General features: G+C 43.0%; 1 protein-coding gene across 3 annotated transcripts in view; it reads left to right on the top strand.

Moving 5' to 3' along the window:
- Positions 1-281: 281 nt before the first annotated feature.
- Positions 282-20,050, top strand: part of DENND1B (DENN domain containing 1B) — a 190,844-nt gene continuing 171,075 nt past the window's right edge. For all 3 annotated transcript variants that reach the window (XM_035123797.3, XM_035123796.3, XM_035123795.3), the window contains exons 1-2: positions 282-1,286; positions 6,595-6,659. In XM_035123797.3, coding sequence (XP_034979688.1) covers positions 1,270-1,286; positions 6,595-6,659 — 82 coding nt within the window. In that variant the 5' untranslated portion in view covers positions 282-1,269. The remainder of the gene's footprint in view (positions 1,287-6,594; positions 6,660-20,050) is intronic.

The following is a 20,050-nucleotide window of genomic DNA, read 5'->3' as shown; positions in this document are numbered from 1 at the left end:
GCTAATGGTGGCGGCGGCTACGCGGGCCACATGACGAGGTCTGGCGGACCGGATTAGGCCCCCGGGCCTTGTGTTTGACACCCGTGGTGAAGAGGCTTTCTAACTTGCCGGATATCTAAACAGCAAACAATTTTTATTTTTTTGGGAGAATCATTTTTCAAATCATAGAAGTGTTGGAAGGGGCCACCAGGATCATAGTCCAACTCTCTGCCATGCAGGAATCTTTGACCAACGTGGGGTTCACAACCCTGAGACTGAGTTAGCCAACAAGAAATACTGGGGAGAAGCTGCAGCCACGAACAATAGGTTCTTAGCACACACTTCCTATTTATTGTATGTTTGTATATACATTATATTAAAAAACTCACACCCAGCCCTCCCTGCCAGTTTCAGACTGGGTGGCTCCCACGGGGACAGGTGGAGCCTCTTCCACCCTTCCAGAGGGAAATTATCAGGCCCAGGGAAACAAGGCCGGGCGCAAGCAGCGATTCGAACCCAGATTTCGAGCGCCGTGGACGGTGTCCCTTGACGTGGACGGTTGCCAACTTCCCTCCACCTCCCTCCAAAAAAGGGGCTGTTCAGTAGAGTCGGCGGCGAGTCCTCCCGCTCCTGCGCTAAAAAAGTGCAACTTTCTGGTTCCCGCGGGCCGGGCAGCCGGTGGTCGAAAAAGGCCCGCAGGAGCGCGCCCGCCCCGCGTCAGTTGGCAATCTCCCTCAGTCGCTGCACTACTACTACCGGTACTACCGGTACTACTACAGCAAGAAGCGTCGGCTCCTTCGGCTCCTTCTCCCCTCATGCCAAGCCAGGCCAGGCCAGGCCAGGCCAGGGCAGCCTCAGCCTCGGCCCTGGTAAGCGTCTCTCGTCCGGCGGCCGCCGCCGGGCTTCCTGCTTCCCGCCAGGTGCCGGCGAAGCCGCGACAGGAACTGGGAGAGAGACTCCTCTGAGGGGAGAGAGAGGGAGGCGCTGCTGCTGCTGCTGCCGCCACCACCGCCGCTGCTGCTCTGGCTGCCGACGAAGCGAGCGAGAGGCCGCCGGCGGCCACCTTCGGCCCGGACGCCCCCGGGAGCCTCGCCGGGCCTCCGCCCCGGGGCCTAGAGCGAGCGAGAGAGCTCCGAGCAGGGAGGAGGGCCGAGGAGACCCTCGCGCCCTTTTTCCCGCCTCCTCCTCCGCCCAGGCCGGGCCGGCGCCCGCCTCGCGTCTCCTCCGCGCCGGGGGTGGTGGCGGTGGTGGTGCTGCCGCCCTCCTCCGAGGCGCCCCCGAGATGCGACCATGGACTGCCGGATCAAGTGAGTGGACGCGGCGGCGGCGGGGAGGGCGAGGCGCCGAGGCCGGGAGGGAGGAGGAGGAGGGAGGAGGAGGAGGAAGGAGGGGTCGCTGCTACTGGAGCCACTGCTGAGGGGGCGCCAGGGGGGCTAGGCCGCGAAGCCTTTCCCCCTCGCTCGCCCCAGCCCCACTGCGAGCAGGAGAGAGAGAGGCCCCGGAGGAAAGACCTTCGCCCCCACCCGCTTCCGCGGGTCAGGGTCATTGTCAGCAGGCACCCGCGCAAGCTCCCTTACCTGGATGGCGCAAAGACCACCTGCACGCCCTCCATCTCCCCCCACCCCGTCTTATTTATTCGTATATTTATGTTTGCATCGATATACCTACCATCACCTGGTTCTGCCGCCCCTCCCCCACACCCCACCTGCAGTTCATCCTCACAACGACCCTGCGAGGGAGGTTAGAGGCAAGTTTAAGAGATGGTGACCGGCCCAAGGTCACCCAAATGAGCTGCTGATTTGGGGGGATTCGAACCCGGATCCCCGCCTCCCCCCTGGCCATTTCAGCAGGCTTGGGAGTGTGTCCCACCCTTCAGCTGTAGATCTCTGGGTGATTTGCAGCATAAAAATGCAAGGTAAAAATGCAAAGTACGTAATAAAAACGAGAACGAAACAAACAAATACCCCCCCCCCAATATTATCCTTCCCTTTATGTATACCCTCTTGATAAACACTTCACAAACATCATAGGTAACTGAAGATTTCCACTGTCCTTTACACATCTGACAGCTTTAACTTAATTAAAAATGTCTCCTCCTCCTGGGTCCTTTTAAACAGCGGCTTGAGCTGTGCACAGTTCACCAGGTGACAGTGCTGTGAAAAGCTTCTCCCCTAGACTTTCAGGAACTAAGCAGTTGCTAAAGGTACAAGAGCAGGCTAGGGTGGAAGCTGTTTTGAAGTTGGCAGCCGGCATGGGGAACCCCTCCCTCAGCATCTTCAGTTCACATTTTCAGCCTCCTTATGAACATCTGGCACTCGGGCTCCTATACCTTACAGAAGGAGTACTCTCTACTACCTCCCTCCCCTACTGTCAGCCATATATTTGACAGCAACTGGGTGCTGCTTTAATTTCTGCGAAGATCACCCTGAAGTCTGCATGTGGTTGGGTGAATATGCATGGCATATCATGGGGACTCTGCAGCCTGTCAAAACACTCATACTAGAGTCTATGAAATAGTGGTTTGGCATGGGCCCCCCTGCAGTGGTATGGGGACCCCTCCTCAATTGCAATAGAGGACATTTTAGGGTTGTGGGCTGTTAGTTTGTTAAAGAAATTCTGGTGACTAGTCCAGATGTGAACAGAAGATACCAAAGAATTCCTAGATTGGTCTTTGTTTACTGTTTTGACATTGAATTGTATGCCAATTTTGACTGCATTAGCCATTCTAAAGCAGATATATTTGCAAAGTGAATGATTGGGTTTCCCCCTCATATTTGTAGTTAAAGCCTTGACCCTGTGAGTCTTGCTGAACTTAAGGTTCCGAGTAGTTTTAAAGTGATAAGAAGTTTAACCTCCACTTTAACAAAGTGACAGTAATCTATTTATGATGAACCGTTTGGAATAGACCTGAAAGCCTGTCTGACATTTATTGCTCTGGGTTGACACTTTAAAATATGGTGTGAAGGACAAATAAACTTGAAAGGCCTTCTTGTGGAAGCAAATTTGTAGATATGCACAGCAGGAAGCACAAAAATTTGCTACTATCATTTCAGAGACCGAATTGATGAGATGCTTATCTAGTTCCTGAGACAAGAAGTTGTGGTTACAGTTAGAGGACCTGTTATCATATAAAGTTTCTTTTTTAGACATTATGGGTACCTCTGCTGTTAGAAGCAGACTGATCTGCCCAAGTTTTATTGCAACTGTTTTAGGAGGGATCCAAATTGGACACTCAAATAAGGCTACAGTCCTATTCACACTTACCTGGGAGCAAGCTCCACTGAATGCAGAGGATTGTATGGCAAATCTTATTTTGTGTGTGGATAGGCATAATAGTATTAATTCACACACCCCGTCCCCCAGATTGAAGTTAGGTATGTGTGTGTGTGAATTTTCAGGGGATTAAGGACTAAGGAGGTGGGCGCTTTTACCTTTTGTGAATTTTGGTTCAGGATGTACGGTACAATATTGTAGTAAAAAGGAGGTGTGTGAGAGAAATGGCTCACAGTCACAACCATATTGTTCAATTTAGCTTGCATTTTACATCACACAAATTAAAATGATCTCTATGCATCCTTTTGGGTGACTTGTCCCACTCTCTAATTGACCTTGAGTGCAGCATGTACAACTCCAGTTGCTTCTAGTATATCTGCTTTGACTTATGTACTTACTATTCAGTCACATGATCAAGAGAAGATGACTTCTTACTCTGTATTTACCTGTTTTGTTCATCAGGGGCTACAAGGGCATGGTAACATGTTATTTGAGAATCTATTATTACTTTTTTTTAAAAAAAATATCTTTTTATTTCTGACAATTTAAATTACAAATACAGAAAGAACATAAACATAAAACAAAATTAGTACATTCTTTAATATGAGCTTCTAGTTTGCACATAGCTCCTCAGGTGTCTTTCTGGCATTTTTACCATTATCACTTAAAAGGTAAAGGGACCCCTGACCATTAGGTCTAGTCGTGACCGACTCTGGGGTTGCAGCGCTCATCTCGCATTATTGGCCGAGGGAGCCGGCGTACAGCTTCCAGGTCATGTGGCCAGCATGACAAAGCCGCTTCTGGCGAACCAGAGCAGCACACGGAAACACCGTTTACCTTCCTGCTATACCTATTTATCTACTTGCACTTTGATGTGCTTTCGAACTGCTGGGTTGGCAGGAGCTAGGACTGAGCAACAGGAGCTCACCCCGTCGCAGGGATTCAAACCGCTGACCTTCTGATCGGCAAGCCCTAGGCTCTGTGGTTTAACCCACAGTACCACCCGCATCTAGCACAATTACATCATAATTGGTATGTGTTAATATTTCAATTTCAGTTCAAATTTCCCACTGATACCTAATTACCCCAAAAAAATTAATTACAAAAAACAAAACAGAGAAAAGGAAAAAACCCCAAAGGGTTTTAAAGACAAACCTTATTAAAACTAAAAAGTTCCAAGGGATACCCTGTTTCTCCGGAAATAAGACGTAGCCATAAAATAAGCCGTAGCAGGATTTTTAAGCATTCAAGGAATAAAAGCCATACTCTGAAAATAAGACATAGTGATAAGCGCAGCAGCAATGTCGGCCGTGGCAGGAGGAGGAGGAGGAAAAAAATAAGACAGTCCCTGAAAATAAGCCATAGTGTTGTTGTTTTTTGAGGAAAAATAAATATAAGATGGTGTCTTATTTTTGGAGAAACATGGTACCTCTGCTCTATATATTGGAGTCCAATAAGGAAGCAGATCAGCACAAGATTACATGACTCAGTTCTTGTTATGATGAATTAAAGAGTTCCTCTGTCTGATCCAAGAGGGCAAACAAATCTTCCATTTCTCTATGGAAACTTGCTTGAGAAGGTTCTTGTTTGAATTTTTTTTAAAAAGTGGTTCAGAAAAGGCAGCGGTGAAATGGACAAAATTCTTCCTACCTGAAGAGCGACTCTCCTTCCTTCAGTCTAACCCTTAGGTTCTGGATTCTGGTCTCTTGGTTTAAACAAACATTTCTTCATTAGTGAAGCTGCAGTGTAACTCTCTTTTGTTCTCTTACATTGGTTATTTTGGGTGGTGGTTTTGTGCTAATCTCCCCTCCAATGCACATCCCTCTAGTGACTTTTATTCCTCTTGTAACTTCAGAGGAAACTTCTTTTTCTCTCTTCATCTACATGCTGTTCCTGTACCTGAAATAATCACTGCTTGCTTGAATACTGGTTTCTCTGCTGTTATTAGTCGTGCTGAGCCCAGCATTCTTCAAGAAGAAGGTTACATGCATATGAAGTAAACTGCATTTGATAAGCACTTTTTAGCCAATAATCTCTGAAGTCATCATTTAGAATCCTGGCATTATCCCAACTTTGCAAATAGCACATAGTTTATTCCCGGCTGAATAAACTGGTTTGCCTTACTAGGATTGTTAAGTGAACACCAGACTGGCCCAAGGTCATGCAGTGAGATTGGCTTCATGGCTGAGTGAGGATTTAAACCCAGCTTTCTCTAGTCCAGGTCTGTCTGCTTGGTATATTACACCGACTCCCAAAACATTTACATGGCATTCGAAGGAAATACTGGTACTGTCATAAGAACTTGGGACGGAGTTTGCATGGGAAACAATCGCTCCATGCTATTTTTCCAGAGCCATATTCACAACATGAAACCAACTCTGAAGCAGTTTAATCTTGAATGCTTTATTTATTTATACGGTTTCATTTATTTATAGCCCACCCTTCCACAAATGGCCCCAGGGTGGGCTACCTAAAATATCACCATTTCAAAACAATATGCAATTAATGAAAGTTTAAAACCACAAAACTAAACAAAGTTACAAGAGCAGCAAAAATAGCAGTGCAACAATGTAGCAGGAGGAAAACCATCCACTCATCCAAAAAAACTGGCTAAAGATACACTGATGGCTCTTATGTGGGAGAATAGTCCACAATCTGATGGCTTTAAATAGGGAGTGGTTTTCAGCCACTGAGCTCCATCAGTTCTTTTTTCAAAAATGACATTCTTTGACTTTAAAAGTTTGATTTTTATTTCAGCATTTTAATATGAAATGAACGAAGAGCTGGCTGATGTACAGGACTGTAAGGAAACATGCTAACAAGTTAGATAGATAACACAGTTTTGTATATGTTGCCCCCCTGAAATAAGTAATCTCGTATTTGTAGTTGGTTTTTTTTGCTCGCTATTGGGGAGAAAAGTAATCATTTTTCTCAGAACATAAAAGCAAATGTTACTTCTGATTTGTGTCAGGGTATCTGAGTCATTGCATGTCATTGCCTCCATGTGGATTCACATGACTTCCCCCCCCCCAACATGAGCCCTCCTCCCATCATCCAGTGGTCAGATCCACGTGGAAACAGATTGTGTATTACGGTACTTGAACACCACCTATCCTGCAAGATTGAAAATTGTTTTTTGGACATGAATCTTGATGCAGTTATGTGTGTATCTCATCATGGATTGATAGAAAAGAATATCTTTGTGATATGAGAAGGATAACAATTTAAAGTCAACATGCAGTTGAATGTTAACCAAAAGCAGCGATAATACCCTTGTAATCAGATAGTTTGCATTCTTGTGATGCATGTATAACTAATTAAATGTTTTGTTTTTACTTCCAGGGAAAATCCAGAGAGTACTTTTGATTTGGTGCTACAGGTAAAATGCCAGGCTTCTGAAAATGAAGGTAATATACTTTAGCCATTTGTATTCATCCATATAAATTAAATGTGCAAAATATATGTTCAGGTTATTTATTTCACATATCTTTTTAAATGTAGGCAATATATCGAAAGACATATGCTTAATTATTGCTTAAATTGGTTTTTATGACACTAGATTTTTAATAATAGGAAAATTAATTACAGTTTACTATGTTACATGTGTTTTATTTACCCCTATTATTGTTAGTTGCGACAAACATAATATTTAATTGGAGACATGAGCTTACTTTAAGTTCATGCTTTCGCTTTTCTGACCTTTTTCAATTTGCACATTCTAATGAATTTAATAAGTTGTGTTTAGCAGTATGTATAATTATAATGTTTTAAGCAGGTGATTTTTCTCTTTGGCTATTCCCCTGTAAGTAGCCATGCTATTTCAGGACTGTACAATTTAAGGATATAGGTAGGGAGCCATGTCTTAGTTTCTGGCACGCAGAATCATTTAATTTGCTTGTGGAGAGTTAGCGTGCTAGGGAGAGGCTGCTGGCCAGTGCTAATTTTCTACTTGAATGGAATTTTTCTTGAAAGAAAGTCCTCACATTTGCTGTCTTCCCTGCATCTTGAAATGGTACCATCCTGAGAGTGCTGTGTTCCTAAATGTGTAAATCAGTTCTTTTTATTTGTTTGGCTGTTTCATTAGGCTTGGGGCACTTAATGACACCTCTTCAACTTGGGTTGTGAACAAACCTGTTAGGACTAAATTACTTGAGGCAGCAGATACTAGTCTTTTTAGATAATACAAACATGAGGAAAAATATACACAATATCCTGCATGTCTGTGACAAATAAAATGAGGTGAAATGAAGATGCATGTTTCAAAAAGGAAACAGCATCTCTTCTACTGTTGATTGTTGGTGGCTACGTCTGGTCCACTCTGTATGAAAGGTACAGGAAAGCTTAAACAACCTCTTCAGAAATATGCTATGTGGTTTGCCTTCATTTATGCGACCACAGACTTTGAAAGTTTTTCTAGTGTTGTAGGAAGAAAATCAGCATGCCAAAGCAGAAGTGTTTTTGTGCCTTTATGCGGAGCTTTTGAAATGGTATGAACAGCACTGAGGTCTCTAGTCATTGAGCAATAGCAATGATCAGTTGTTGAAAATACTGCCATGTAGGACATTGCCAAGATTTGTCATTTCCAACATTTGTTATTTGCAATATTTGTTATGGGCTGCTTCTATACCGAATCTCAGCTGGTTTGTCTATGCTGGGGATCTGTTTTGCCAGTTTCACCAAGGTATTGTTGCTCTGTGGGTTGTTTGGTCTTTGGACTGCATCATTGTTCAGGTTATCATAGGCTGAACTTATTCATGTTATCGACTTGTCCCACTCCCTGATCTGCTGTGTGCAACACAATTTCATGGTTCCTGTTGGATTGCATGTCTTTCCAACACTGCATGTTGCTTTTGTTCTTTGCTTGTGTTTCTGTTTCCTTACTTAAAGTTCAGTCTTTGGTCCTCCATTCAGTTCCTCCTATACTTGACTATTCTCACTCTTGGTTAAAACAAACAATTTTCTGATTATGAGACTTTTTGTGCGCAGTCCAGTACTTTGTACTTCTCATATTAGATCTCTTATAAAGCATCTAGGTATGTCTCAGCTTTTCTTTGTTTTTGTGTAGTCACTTTTTTTTGACAATTCAGTTCTTCTTTTCTAGGATAATCACACTTGGCACTATGTGTATTCTATTTTTGTCCTCCATGCTTCTTGGATGAATAGGGCTGCACTTGAAAACAGTCTGGAAACTTCAGTTGATCCAAAATGCTGCAGTAGGATTATTAACAGGCACTTTGCTTGGACTGTATCATGCAAGAGTTGCTATGCTTTTGCTGGTTGGTTGGCCTGTCATCTGTGTGTGTGGTTTTGTGGTGGACTCCATGTGCATATGTGTGTAAAGCTGCTGAACTCTGCTGGATCCAGAATGTATTGTTTGAGTTGGCAACCCCATATTATTCTGCTGGTTGCCAGTTAATTTCCAAGCAAAATTCAAAGGGCCAGAGCTGACCTTTTAGATTCCTCAATGGCTTGGGCCTTGATAAAAGGCCTTCTATATAAACTCCTACCACACTGGGCTGGTTTGACTGCAGTGCTAAGCAATAGTTTAGTGTTAATGGAATGAGTCTGAATGAACTGTGGGTTTGTTTGTTTGCTCCTCTGATATGGCCATGAAGAGCAGATTGAAAGCTTCTGCTTCTGCTTTTAAACTAATCAGAGTTCCCTGTTAGCCTGAACTTGTGAAACTCTGATTACTTCAAACTCTTGTTAGTGAACAAGCCACAATAGATGCTGGCCTGTTTGGGTTAACCACAGTGTAAATTAACCACAGTTCCTTTGGCTTTGGAAGAAATAGTGACATTGTATTTTGTCAAAAATGGAAGCAAAAGCTTTTGTTCTCCTTCTTGTGTCCACACTAGAAGGGGGAGTGTGTAAACCAGAGGCTTCTGCAGACGTAGTCACAGGGGCGTACCCAGGATCAAAACGGGTGTGTGTGTCCAGCCATGGGCAGGGCCATGAAGTGGGAACGTGGGCGGGGCTACAGGGCCAGCGGGCCCGACGACATCGCGGCGGCGGCCACCTTGTGCTTCTGGGGCTGGCAGCGTCGGCGGCTACCCTGCTTGGCTGGAGAGGACGGGAGGGTCGGGCAGGTGAGAGGGGGTGGCAGGGCGGGCGAGGACGAGGCAAGGCACGGCCGCATTCACGGCGGCTCCGAGGCGTTGCTGCATATCAGCATAATATTTCAACCATGTCGTGGGTTCAAGCCCCACCTTGGGGGAAAATTCCTACACTTCTTCATGAAGACTGGAGGGTGACTTCTATAAAGGTTGTTGGGAAGGACACCCAAGGCCTGCTTTGGCAGGGTAAAATTATTGTTTGGTTTTTATTCAGTCCTGTTGTTTATCGTTTTAGTGACTTTCATTGGGATAGATCCAAAGTTTTCCTTCCTCTGATGGAATAAGGAAATCATTGGATCAAACTCATTCTGGTTTTGGGACTAATAGTTCAGACCTCTTGGTAATTCATTGTTGCAAGCTCTTTTTCAGGGCACTATGACTGGAAAGTGGGCTGTAACTGGGTGGGGAGGGGAGGGTGGAAAGTATTCTTGAGCCAAGCCAAGCGATATCCTTGTCTTTTTTCTTTGAATTGCATACCTGCCTTAGCTTCTGATCTGGTTACTATTTTTTAATTTTTTTTAAGGTTTAACTTCCCTCACATGCTCCTGCAGCTGCCACCTTAGTTATGATTTGGGTCAGAGAGACTGATGCTTTTAGATGTCTCTTTTGTATGTGTTCCTCTGCCTTCCCCTTTTCATTTTGCCCTTTGTGTCTAGGTTGCTCTTTCATATGGTGAGAGTTGGGTAGTTACACTCTGCACTTTGGAAATAATCACTGTATGAGTTAGATTTTCAGACCAGCCTTCCAGGCCACATCCTAGTTATAATACCTCAATGTATTTTTAAATGAGAGGATTTTCTGGCAATAACAAGTAAACACTTTTTGAAAAATCTTAATTATTTTCTTACAGGTGTAAGGTTCCACCCTGTATTACTTATTATCACTTCTGTCTGTGTTATATTTAATTTAGTTTGGTCTCAGGGCAGAGTCCTATCATAGTCTGTCAATTGTTGGTAGCACAGTATAATGAGCACACAGCATTATACTGGGAATACTATGAATTCATCTGACTGTTAAGGCACAGTATGTGTAAATAATATTTTCAGCTTTGCAAGAGATTAGTTTGGTCATTTTTCTATCTTGAATTCACAAATTCAGCACATGCTTATTTCCTAAATAGGACCCTTTCAAGGTCAATATCACAGAATTGTAGGATTTGAAGAAACTTAATGATCATCTGGGGCCATAGAGGCAATTGGCAAATTCACTTCCAAATAATTTTGATCTTCATCTTGTGTCCCAGGTCTTCAGCTGCATCCGTTTTACTACCATTCCCTCCCATCTTTGGATTTAATTCTGAACCAAATAAATTTTTTAAAGGACCTGGTCTTTTTCAAATGACAAAACAGTGCCCTGCCTAGGGCTTTATCCATATGATGGACTAATTTATTAAACTTTATTCCAGGATCACAGGAAACAACTCTTAAAAATGTAGTTCCAGTGCCACATATCAATGGTGGGTAGGGTCAGAGGCAAAAGTGGGCAGAGCACCTAAGGTGAATTCTTCTTTTGTACGGTAGGCTGCTTTCTGCATGCACTCACACATTCTTATCTGTGTTCCACCAAGGCAAGGAAGAAGCATGGTCACAGTTAAAGAACACAGGACTGGTGGGAGATGTGGCCTGGGAAGAGTCTCAAGGGCCAGACAGACAGGCCTGGAGGGTACATTTGGCCTCCAGGACTGGTGTTCCCCATCCCTCCACTAATAGGGTCCTTAATGTTGTATAGGAAGGCATAGCTACTGGTATGTACATTTGGTGAAGGTGGGGGACTTTCTGTCTGAGCTGAATGAGCAGAGTTTGAGGTTGTGTGTTTAAAACCATAACTCTTTTATTCCCCCCCTTTCTAAACATTTTTTCCTACTCTATCTTGATACTGATAACAGTCCTTCCTCCTCTGACTAGCATTTTCAACCTCTAACTGATAAGCACTTTTTGATCTTCAACTTAAATTAATAAATTTAACATAAAATGTAGTGAATTATACAGTTACTTGGTCTGTTGCAGGTCTAGCCTTAAATAGATTTTCATGCTAGGATAATCTTTTGAATATGTCATACTTAGAAATGAGACCCATTCACCCTCTGTGCCTGCACCCTTTTCTTCTTTATGAAAGAGATTTGTATTTTAAATGGGCTTTCTTCTTTGCATCCCATCTGCTCGCTGTGCTTGATCTTGCTGTGAAGTTGGGGTTGAGTTTATGACATCACAGTCATAAATGTTGCTGTAGAAATATCAGAAGCAGAAAATTATGGTCTCCCTGCAAAGACTGAGCAGCAGGAAAGACTGGGCTAGGAGGCAAAAAGACCTTAATATGACCTATATAGTTATTGGATTTTTGTTGAAAAATGTCCATTGGTGGAAATTTTCTAATTCTTTCTGTATTTCTTAAAAACCCTTTTGCCGAAGTATTTTTTTTAAATAGTGTAATGCTGGCTTCTTATCTTATAATCAATACGTGTCTTCTAGGAGTCAGTTTATTCACATTAACACTTCTCTAGTTTGCAGTTGATGGAAAGGTGGTGTCGTGTTACTTCTTATATGTAATATTTGGACATCAATGACAATTTCTCCCCATCATTGCTCAGATTTCCCTCCCACCTCTGATAACTGATGCCTTACCTCATCTAAAACCTTGCTTTGTGACTTCCTTCTCCCCTCCTCATACCTGGCTGTCTGGTATGAGGCAGGTGTTCACATATGATAGGGCCTTTTTAGTAACTGAATCCGGGGTCTGGAACTCTAGTTCCCAGGAAGCCTGTTTAGCTTTGTTGCTCCTTGGTTTTTTGGCATATTGTGATTATGCTGTAATTTTTTTTTTTTTTGGGGGGGGGGGCTTTGGGGATTAAGCCAAGCTTGCCTTGATGCTGAAAAATAAAATATCTTTTCTGAGCTTCCTAGGAACTTTTGTATCAGCTTTTTAATATTATAAGCTGCCTTGGATCTTGAAGTGAGATAAAATAGACTGGAAGGAAACACGAATTGCAGCTCACCAACTGTGTGTTGTAGGTGGCCAGTTGTTTGGCACGCCGCCCCTCCTTTCAAAGAAATTTTCATTTTCAGTTGGTGGGCTGTTGTATATGGCTGTATATGGCTGCTGAGGTTGGTAGAAACAGGTTGAAAAATATAATTTGAGCAGACAACATTACATTTAAATATATATATATATATATATATATATATATATATATATATAGTAAAATCAGGTGGAGGCCTCAAGAAAGCAGAAATCCTAGTGTGTTATCACTAATATTATTAAGATTTGTCAGTTTCACATTGACAGCTTCTTCCACTTTTGTTGTGTGATTGAGGAAGAAAGATGCCTTTCTATGTAACAAAATGACACTAGTCTTTGCTGGACCAGAAAGGAACCTGACGCTTACTGTTTAGGCCCACAGTGGGCATCACTTTTGGGTGGAGAGCCACTTCCCTGGTGGTTTGGTTGCTAACCAAAACATTTGTTTCCTTCTCAGTCAGGTTTTCCAGCTCATATTGCAATTCAGTCTAATATTAGGAACATAGGAAGCTGTCTTATACAGAGTCAGACCGTTTGTCAATCTAGCTCAGGATTTGCCAAACATGGATCTCCAGCTGGTTTTGGACTACAACTCCCATCATCCCTAGCTGTCAGGGAATTGTAGTCCAAAAACAGCTGGAGACCCACATTTGGGAAACCCTGATCTAACACATTATTATCTACTCTCCATAGTCTCAGGCTTTTCTACTCTTGGTGTGCAAAAGATCTTGGATCTTTTGCACACCAAGCATATGCTCTGCCACTGAGCTACAACCCTTCCCCAGAACTGGAAATATTGCTGGACCAAACTTACTTTGCAAGGTATACTGCTGGTTACATTTCAATTTGTGTTGAGTCTTCACAGACATTCTGGCCAAAGCATTTCAGGCCACACCTGCAGGATGCTGCTGATAACTGCTTGCAAGTTGACAGCCCTTGGCTTTGTGGCTAGTGCAGGTGAACATACAAAGGCATCAAGCAGATGGTTCTGCCCTATATATCTTGCTGATGTGGTATCTAAGAACAAGTAAAAGGAGACAAGTGCTTGGCAATTACTGCTGAATGACTGCTGGCTTCTTGTTAAGTTCAAGCTTTTGATTCAAACATGTCTGAACCTTCATTTGAACTTTACCATTATTTAGTGGACTGTACTTTGTAAGGGATGAATGGATGTGTTCAAAGCAAAATTCAGTGGAAACCTGGCCATATATGTCTGCTTCAGCACCAGGGACCCGAGCTCCAGGAGTGTGCATTGCCCTGGCACAAGTGCCGTCTTGAGTCTGGCAAGTGGGGAAGACTGTTTGACTCTGTTCCACTTGCTAGGCAGCCTTCTGTCCCAGTCTATATGAGAACAGATGCCATAAAAGAATGACTGACATCCTATATAGCAGCCCTTTCTCTTTGGCGCAGTGCCAATCACCACCCCTGCACTGACATGGTAGGAACGGCTTCCTGACCACCAGCTGTTGAGTGGGGTAGCGCAGCAGCAGAGAGAACTCATACAGTCCTTTTAAAGCATTTTAAGACTTTTCTTCTGGACCTTTACCTTGAACCTTCTTCATTTGGTGGCTATAGAAGGGATTCTACCCAGGGGAGTCCCTCCTCCTCAGAGCACCACAAGGCCAGAGAGGCTGGGAAAAGCCATACAGGGAAGACCTGCTGAAAAGCAGCTTTCCTGCCTCTCACCTCTGAGCACCGTAGCACAGCAGCAGCAGGAGCCCCACCCGCCTTTTTCAAGCCAGCAAGCACTAGGGTCCTGTTCCTTCATAATCTGCAGGGAAAATTCCCTTTGGGCTCCAGGAAGGGTCTCCTCACGAGCCATGAGGACTTTTCAGTATTGTGATGCTGAAGTTTGTAAGCAGATGGGAAAACTAAAAAAGGCTTTATGATGGCTTAAAAAGTATCCAGGATTCAGGAATGGAAGTCACATTTGGGTTTGTGCTGCTAAGTTGCATCAAACAGAGATAGGCAGTGAGCAGTCAATGGGTCACCTTTTGCAATCTGCAGCCCTCTGTTGAAATACTGGGAATTGTGCTCCTGTTTGGAGGCTGTTTTATTAGCAGGAATAACAACTGTGTTAATCAGTTAACCTTCTAACTTCCTAAGATGTAGAGGCCTCTGTAATCAGTTATATATCTGAAAATTAATTCTTAGGCATCCAGGCCTGAAAATGAGGGAGATGTGTGTCAAGTGATTTGCATGTTGTTGTATGTGGCCAGCTAATTTCATATAATAGGCTTGAATTTAGTAACTTTGGTGGGCTTCTTTTGAAAAATCATCTTATGCTCTTAGAATTTTCCATTAAGTCTCAGAACAATAGTGTTAGCATGTTATTCTCCCTAAATAGTAACATTATGTTTCAAGTAGAATTTAGGTTGTTTGCATGCCGATAACTGGATGTACATTGTGGTTGTACGTATGTTAATCTGTTCATTAGATAAACTTTTAATATCCTTGTAGGAGGTAGTCAACTTAAGTTTTACTCAGAGTAGACCTGTTGAAAATAATGGCCGTAACTTGGTCATGTTCATTAATTTCAGTGGGTCTGATTAAAACTTAGTTGAACACCACCCTATATCTGTAGTATAGGCAACTTAATGCTAAATTAGGGATCATGTATATGGATTTGGTTCTCAGAATAGAAATGACAGAGGGATGGTATAAATAATGAAGGAAATTTGATTCTCCCCCTTTGTGTTTTAAATTTAGGTATACATCTTTGTTCTCCTTTGAGCAAACAGGAAGTTGTATGTGATCATCTCAACCACGTTTGCCTTAAATAGACAAATAGTGCTACAGTGTTGTCATAACAGTTGTGTGCTAAAGGCTCACTGAAACCACATTTCAGTTACAGAAGCTGATGTTTTAAATTTGTACATCTGATTCTGGACAATTACACCAGCTGTTGGTACAGTTAATTAAAAGGAGATAACTTTATTTATTTATTTAAAGAATTTATAAACTGCCCACCACTCAAGAATATTGTGGTGGTATACCTAATAGAAACAGAAATAAAATACAAAATTAGACAAATCAAAATATGTTAATTCATTTTTTAAAAACCAGCATAAACATTATCAAATTATGCTACCATGTAAAAGCCTGGTTGAATAAAAAAGCCTGAAGGAGATGCCTAAAATAACAAATTGTTGATTTGATTACAAGTTCCAGGGGGGAGTGCATTGCAAAGTGTGGGTACCACACTAAAAGTTCTGGGTCTAGTACTTGTTAAAATAACGTTTTGGGCATGTAGCAGAAGAGTTCAAGCAGGGTCAAGAGGTGAACTTCTATGCAAACAGCTTAGGGCTTTGTAAATCAACAGTAAAAACCTCAAACTCCTTCCAGTAGGTAATTGGCAGTAAGATTCTGTTACGGTACATACTGGTGGTAGATTGCTCTAACAGCAGCTTAGCCACAGCATTCTGGACCAGCTACAGCTTCTAGACCGGCCTTAATGGCAACCCCACATAGAGCACATTGCAGTACAGTGGTACCTCAGGTTACTAACTTAATTTGTTCCGGAGATCCGTTCTTAACCTGAAACCGTTCTTAACCCAAGGCACACTTTTGCTAATGGGGCCTCCCACTGCCACTGCACCACAACTGCATAATTTCCATTCTCATCCTGGGGCATATTAATTGTAACCCAAAGTGTTTGTAACCCAAAGTGTCTTTAACCCAAGGTTACCAAAACCCTTGAGGTTACCAGTGCATGGATCACCGTGGCCAAGCTGTTCCTATCCAAGAATTATTATAGTTGCCAACACAGGTGCTCCAAGCCACTGAGGCTATTTGGGCTAGTGACAAAGATGAATCCGGGAATATCTCCAACCAACACATGATCGTGTGTGTGTGTCCATCCAACCCTGTTTAGAACAGGCAATCAACTTATCTACCAGATCTAGGAACCACTCACCCACAGGGCCTCCATCTTGCCAGAATTCAGCTTCAATCTACTGGCCCTAATCCAGTCCACCACTGCATATAGGGACTGGTTTAAGACTTACACAGCCTTTATGACTGACACACATACATACAGATGCAGAACACAAGGCAACAGCCTACAAATTTGTTTTCAGACGGCAACCCCCTTTCTTTTTCCAAAGCCGTATAATCAGAAAAAAGTTTTGAAGTATCTATTTTTAACAAGTAAAATACTGTCCATTCCAGTTATTCTGAAATAAGGTAGAAAGAGGGATAAAAGCCAGAAAAAATAGGTGGAAATGAAGGAACAAACTCTGATGGGATGAAAGAATGAGACAGTTTTCAGATGCTTTGGGAGCCACATAAAATGAGGTTGGGGGGTGCATGCAGACTACCTGCGCTCTGTCCAGCCATCACACTCTCTATTTCTGGGTCAAGCATTTATGTCTTCACCTTACTACTTGGCCCTTTGGGAAAACCCACCTCACACTTTAAGAACATTGATTTTAGCCACAGATGCATTTTCTTTGTAAAAAAATGTGTGTTTTAAATGTTGTCTTCTTTTTAAAAGTGTTTGATCACATTACAAACATGATAAATGACAAAAGCCAGCTTTTTATAATGTTACAACACTATAGTATTGTGGTGTAGTTTAACAGAGTCTTTGTTGAAAACTAATTATGGTATATCATATTTAGAGGATGTCTTGAACCAGTGGTTTTCAAGAGACATGCTCTCTTCAAATATTTGGGCAGCGATTATAATGGGACTTAGAAACACAGGAATAGAAAAGATTAGATATTTTATGTTCCTATGGGGGTTTGAAGAGGAGGAGAGTTATTAGGGTCTTCACAGTATAACTTGGAAATTGTGTGCTCAGTGACTATGATTACTACTGTGTAATCTGTCGGTGGGTGGGTGGGTGAAGTAGAGAGATTGCTACTGTCTTGTTCCCTTATCTCCTGTCTGCAAAGAATTTTCTGCAGCACTCTTCACTACTGCTGGCAAGATATTTGGTATGCATATCATGAAAGAGATAGGAGAAGCAGGTCAAGGAAACTTTATTATTGTGACCCTCCCCCATTCCTAACCTTTTAGAAGTAGGGAGGGCTGACCCAGTTCTTAAAGACCTGGGAGATGCAGGGTGGAAGGGAGTGTGGGGAGTTTGGTATCACCTTGCCAGTTCAGACCAAAAAATGTAGAGCAGGCTGTCTGATAGGATGTTGATGAAGATGAATTTAGTGTGGTCTGGTATCTGTTTCTGTAGAATTCCTCATGCTAGTGAAAACAGAAAGAAAAGAGGTCAGCTATAAACAACATACAGAAGGCTCTGTAAACCACGATTCCCAAATGTTACAAGTTTAGATTGTTCTCTTTTGCACACATCATTTCTGCAGAAAAAGAGTCTCTAAAACAAAAGCTATACACAATGGAAGTACCCAGCAATCTGTGCTGGAACGTAAACAGACATGTGACATGTAACAATCTCACACGTCTGCTCCTTAAGATTGAATGGAATATCCCAACAGTGACCACCTCCGATGATTTTGCTTTACATGTTGTTTTTTAAACTACAGTATTCAGAACTAGAACTGGCATACTTCTGGCGTCCTACATTATAATGGCAAAAGTGTGTGGGGTTGGAGTGAAGCCCATGTTTGTGTTAAGCTAGGCAGAGTCATTGATACCAGAGAGCTGAATTGAAGCTAGTGCACTGCATTTCTTCAAATGAAATATGTTGGTCAGGATTCAAAGTGCTCTTCCAGAGAACTTCTCATGACATTCTGTCCTGTGATGCTTATGAATCAGGGATGGCTTGTTGGATCATGGGGTGAGGAGAAGGGCACCCAGGACTCTTCTTGCATGTGAAGTCTGGGCACAGACTTTGGTTCATAGCTATCAACTTTGATGCATATTCTACAACACATTGTTTTCATAAGAGGATATTTTTCCTAATTGCTTTCAAGTTTGCATGCTCTGTATTTTGCTAAAGAGCAATATATGTCTTGCTCTGCCTGTATTGTGACCTCCCACACTTTGAAGAGGATGGAATGCTGTGTTTCCCCTCTGATTCACTGCAACATTAATTTAATTCTATGGTAAGGATCTGGTTTTAAAGGGATGCGGGTGGCGCTGTGGGTTAAACCACAGAGTCTAGGGCTTGCTGATCAGAATGACGGCGGTTTGAATCCCCACGATGGGGTGAGCTCCCGTTGCTCGGACCCTGCTCCTGCCACCCTAGCAGTTCGAAAGCACGTCAAAGTGCAAGTAGATAAATAGGTACCACTCGAATGAATAATTTATTACGGTCAGAGACCAGCTTTTAGAACACATTTGAGGGAACGCTCCCAAAGGACAAAACATACATATAAAACTTTATACAATGGTAAAAAATAATGTTTAAAAATACAGTGAACGTAAAGGTACTAAAACTTTAAAATAAGCTGCCGCAGAGATCTGGCCCTGGGTCACTTGGGGAGCCGGGTTTAAGGACTTCCAAACGAACTAGTTTGGCTCAGGAGAAGGTCTATGTCTGCAGATCTGAACACAGAATCTGGCGACCGTCCGGATTGTCTTCTGATCTTTGCCTAACAGGAGCAGGATGTATATTTGCTTCTCTGTGAGGTCAGCTAGCCTAACCAGCATGGAATCAAGGATCTCCCTACGGGCCTCTTCAAAGAAGGGACATCTAAAAAAATAGATCGGCTGAAAAAGTTTGCTGACCCCTGACATAGGAGAATCAGAAAGATACATACGGTAGCCGCCCCGGCAGCTTACCTCTCCTTTCTCTTAGCCAAAAACGCAAGAAGGGCTTTCACACTCACCAGAAGCTCGGCCCTGCCCTCACCGGTCCTGGAAGGATCCTACAAAAAAGTTCCATACGCCCAAAGATTCTGTGCCTGTTCATTGGGGGAAATAGGAAGCCCAGAGCATCTATTCAGGGGTCAGCAAACTTTTTCAGCAGGGGGCCGGTCCACTGACCCTCAGCCCTTGTGGGGGGCCACACTATATTTTGAAAAATATATATGAATGAATTCCTATGCCCCACAAATAACCCAGAGATGCATTTTAAATAAAAGGACACATTCTACTCATGTAAAAACATGCTGATTCCTGGACCGCCCGCGGGCCTGAGTTAGATGGCGATTGGGCCGCATCCGGCCCTCGGGCCTTAGTTTGGGGACCCTGTCCTATGTTATAGTTGGGGCATCTTGAGCAGTCCTGTTGTCTTTCAATATCTGTGGTTCTTTGTTTGACCATGGCTTTTGCTTGGCCCAACCCCAGTCTTAAGAGGGCTTGGGGAGCAAAACCCATTTTCTGGAGGGTGTTCAGGACTGCTGTCAGCCAGCCTGACTGGAACTGGTCGCAGAGGATCAATGGAGCTAATCCTCTAGGGAACAGATTTAATGTCAGCCATTTGTAAATTGATATTAGGCAGATGTGAGCCTCCACTCTCATCGTCTCCGTTTCTAGTCTGACCCATGTGTTTGGCACGCATCTGGGGACTTGTAGAAGCACTCTAAGAAATTTGGATTGCACACGCTCCAGGGGGGAGAAGGTAGAGGAAGGCGGACCCAGAAAGGTTCCATAAATGAGCTGTGCCAGTGATTTGGCCTTGAATAGTTTAATGGCCGCGGGGACAAAAAAATCCCCCTTGGGTTCTAAAGAATTTGAGAATGCAATTTGCGGTTTTTTCCATGGAGCTCCCCGTAGAATTTGTGTGAAATGTGTTGGATCCCGAG

This window comes from Zootoca vivipara, chromosome 7, assembly GCF_965207765.1.
Source record: "Zootoca vivipara chromosome 7, rZooViv2.hap1.1, whole genome shotgun sequence".
NCBI lineage: Eukaryota > Metazoa > Chordata > Lepidosauria > Squamata > Lacertidae > Zootoca > Zootoca vivipara.
This window is presented reverse-complemented; position numbering and strand designations above follow the sequence as displayed.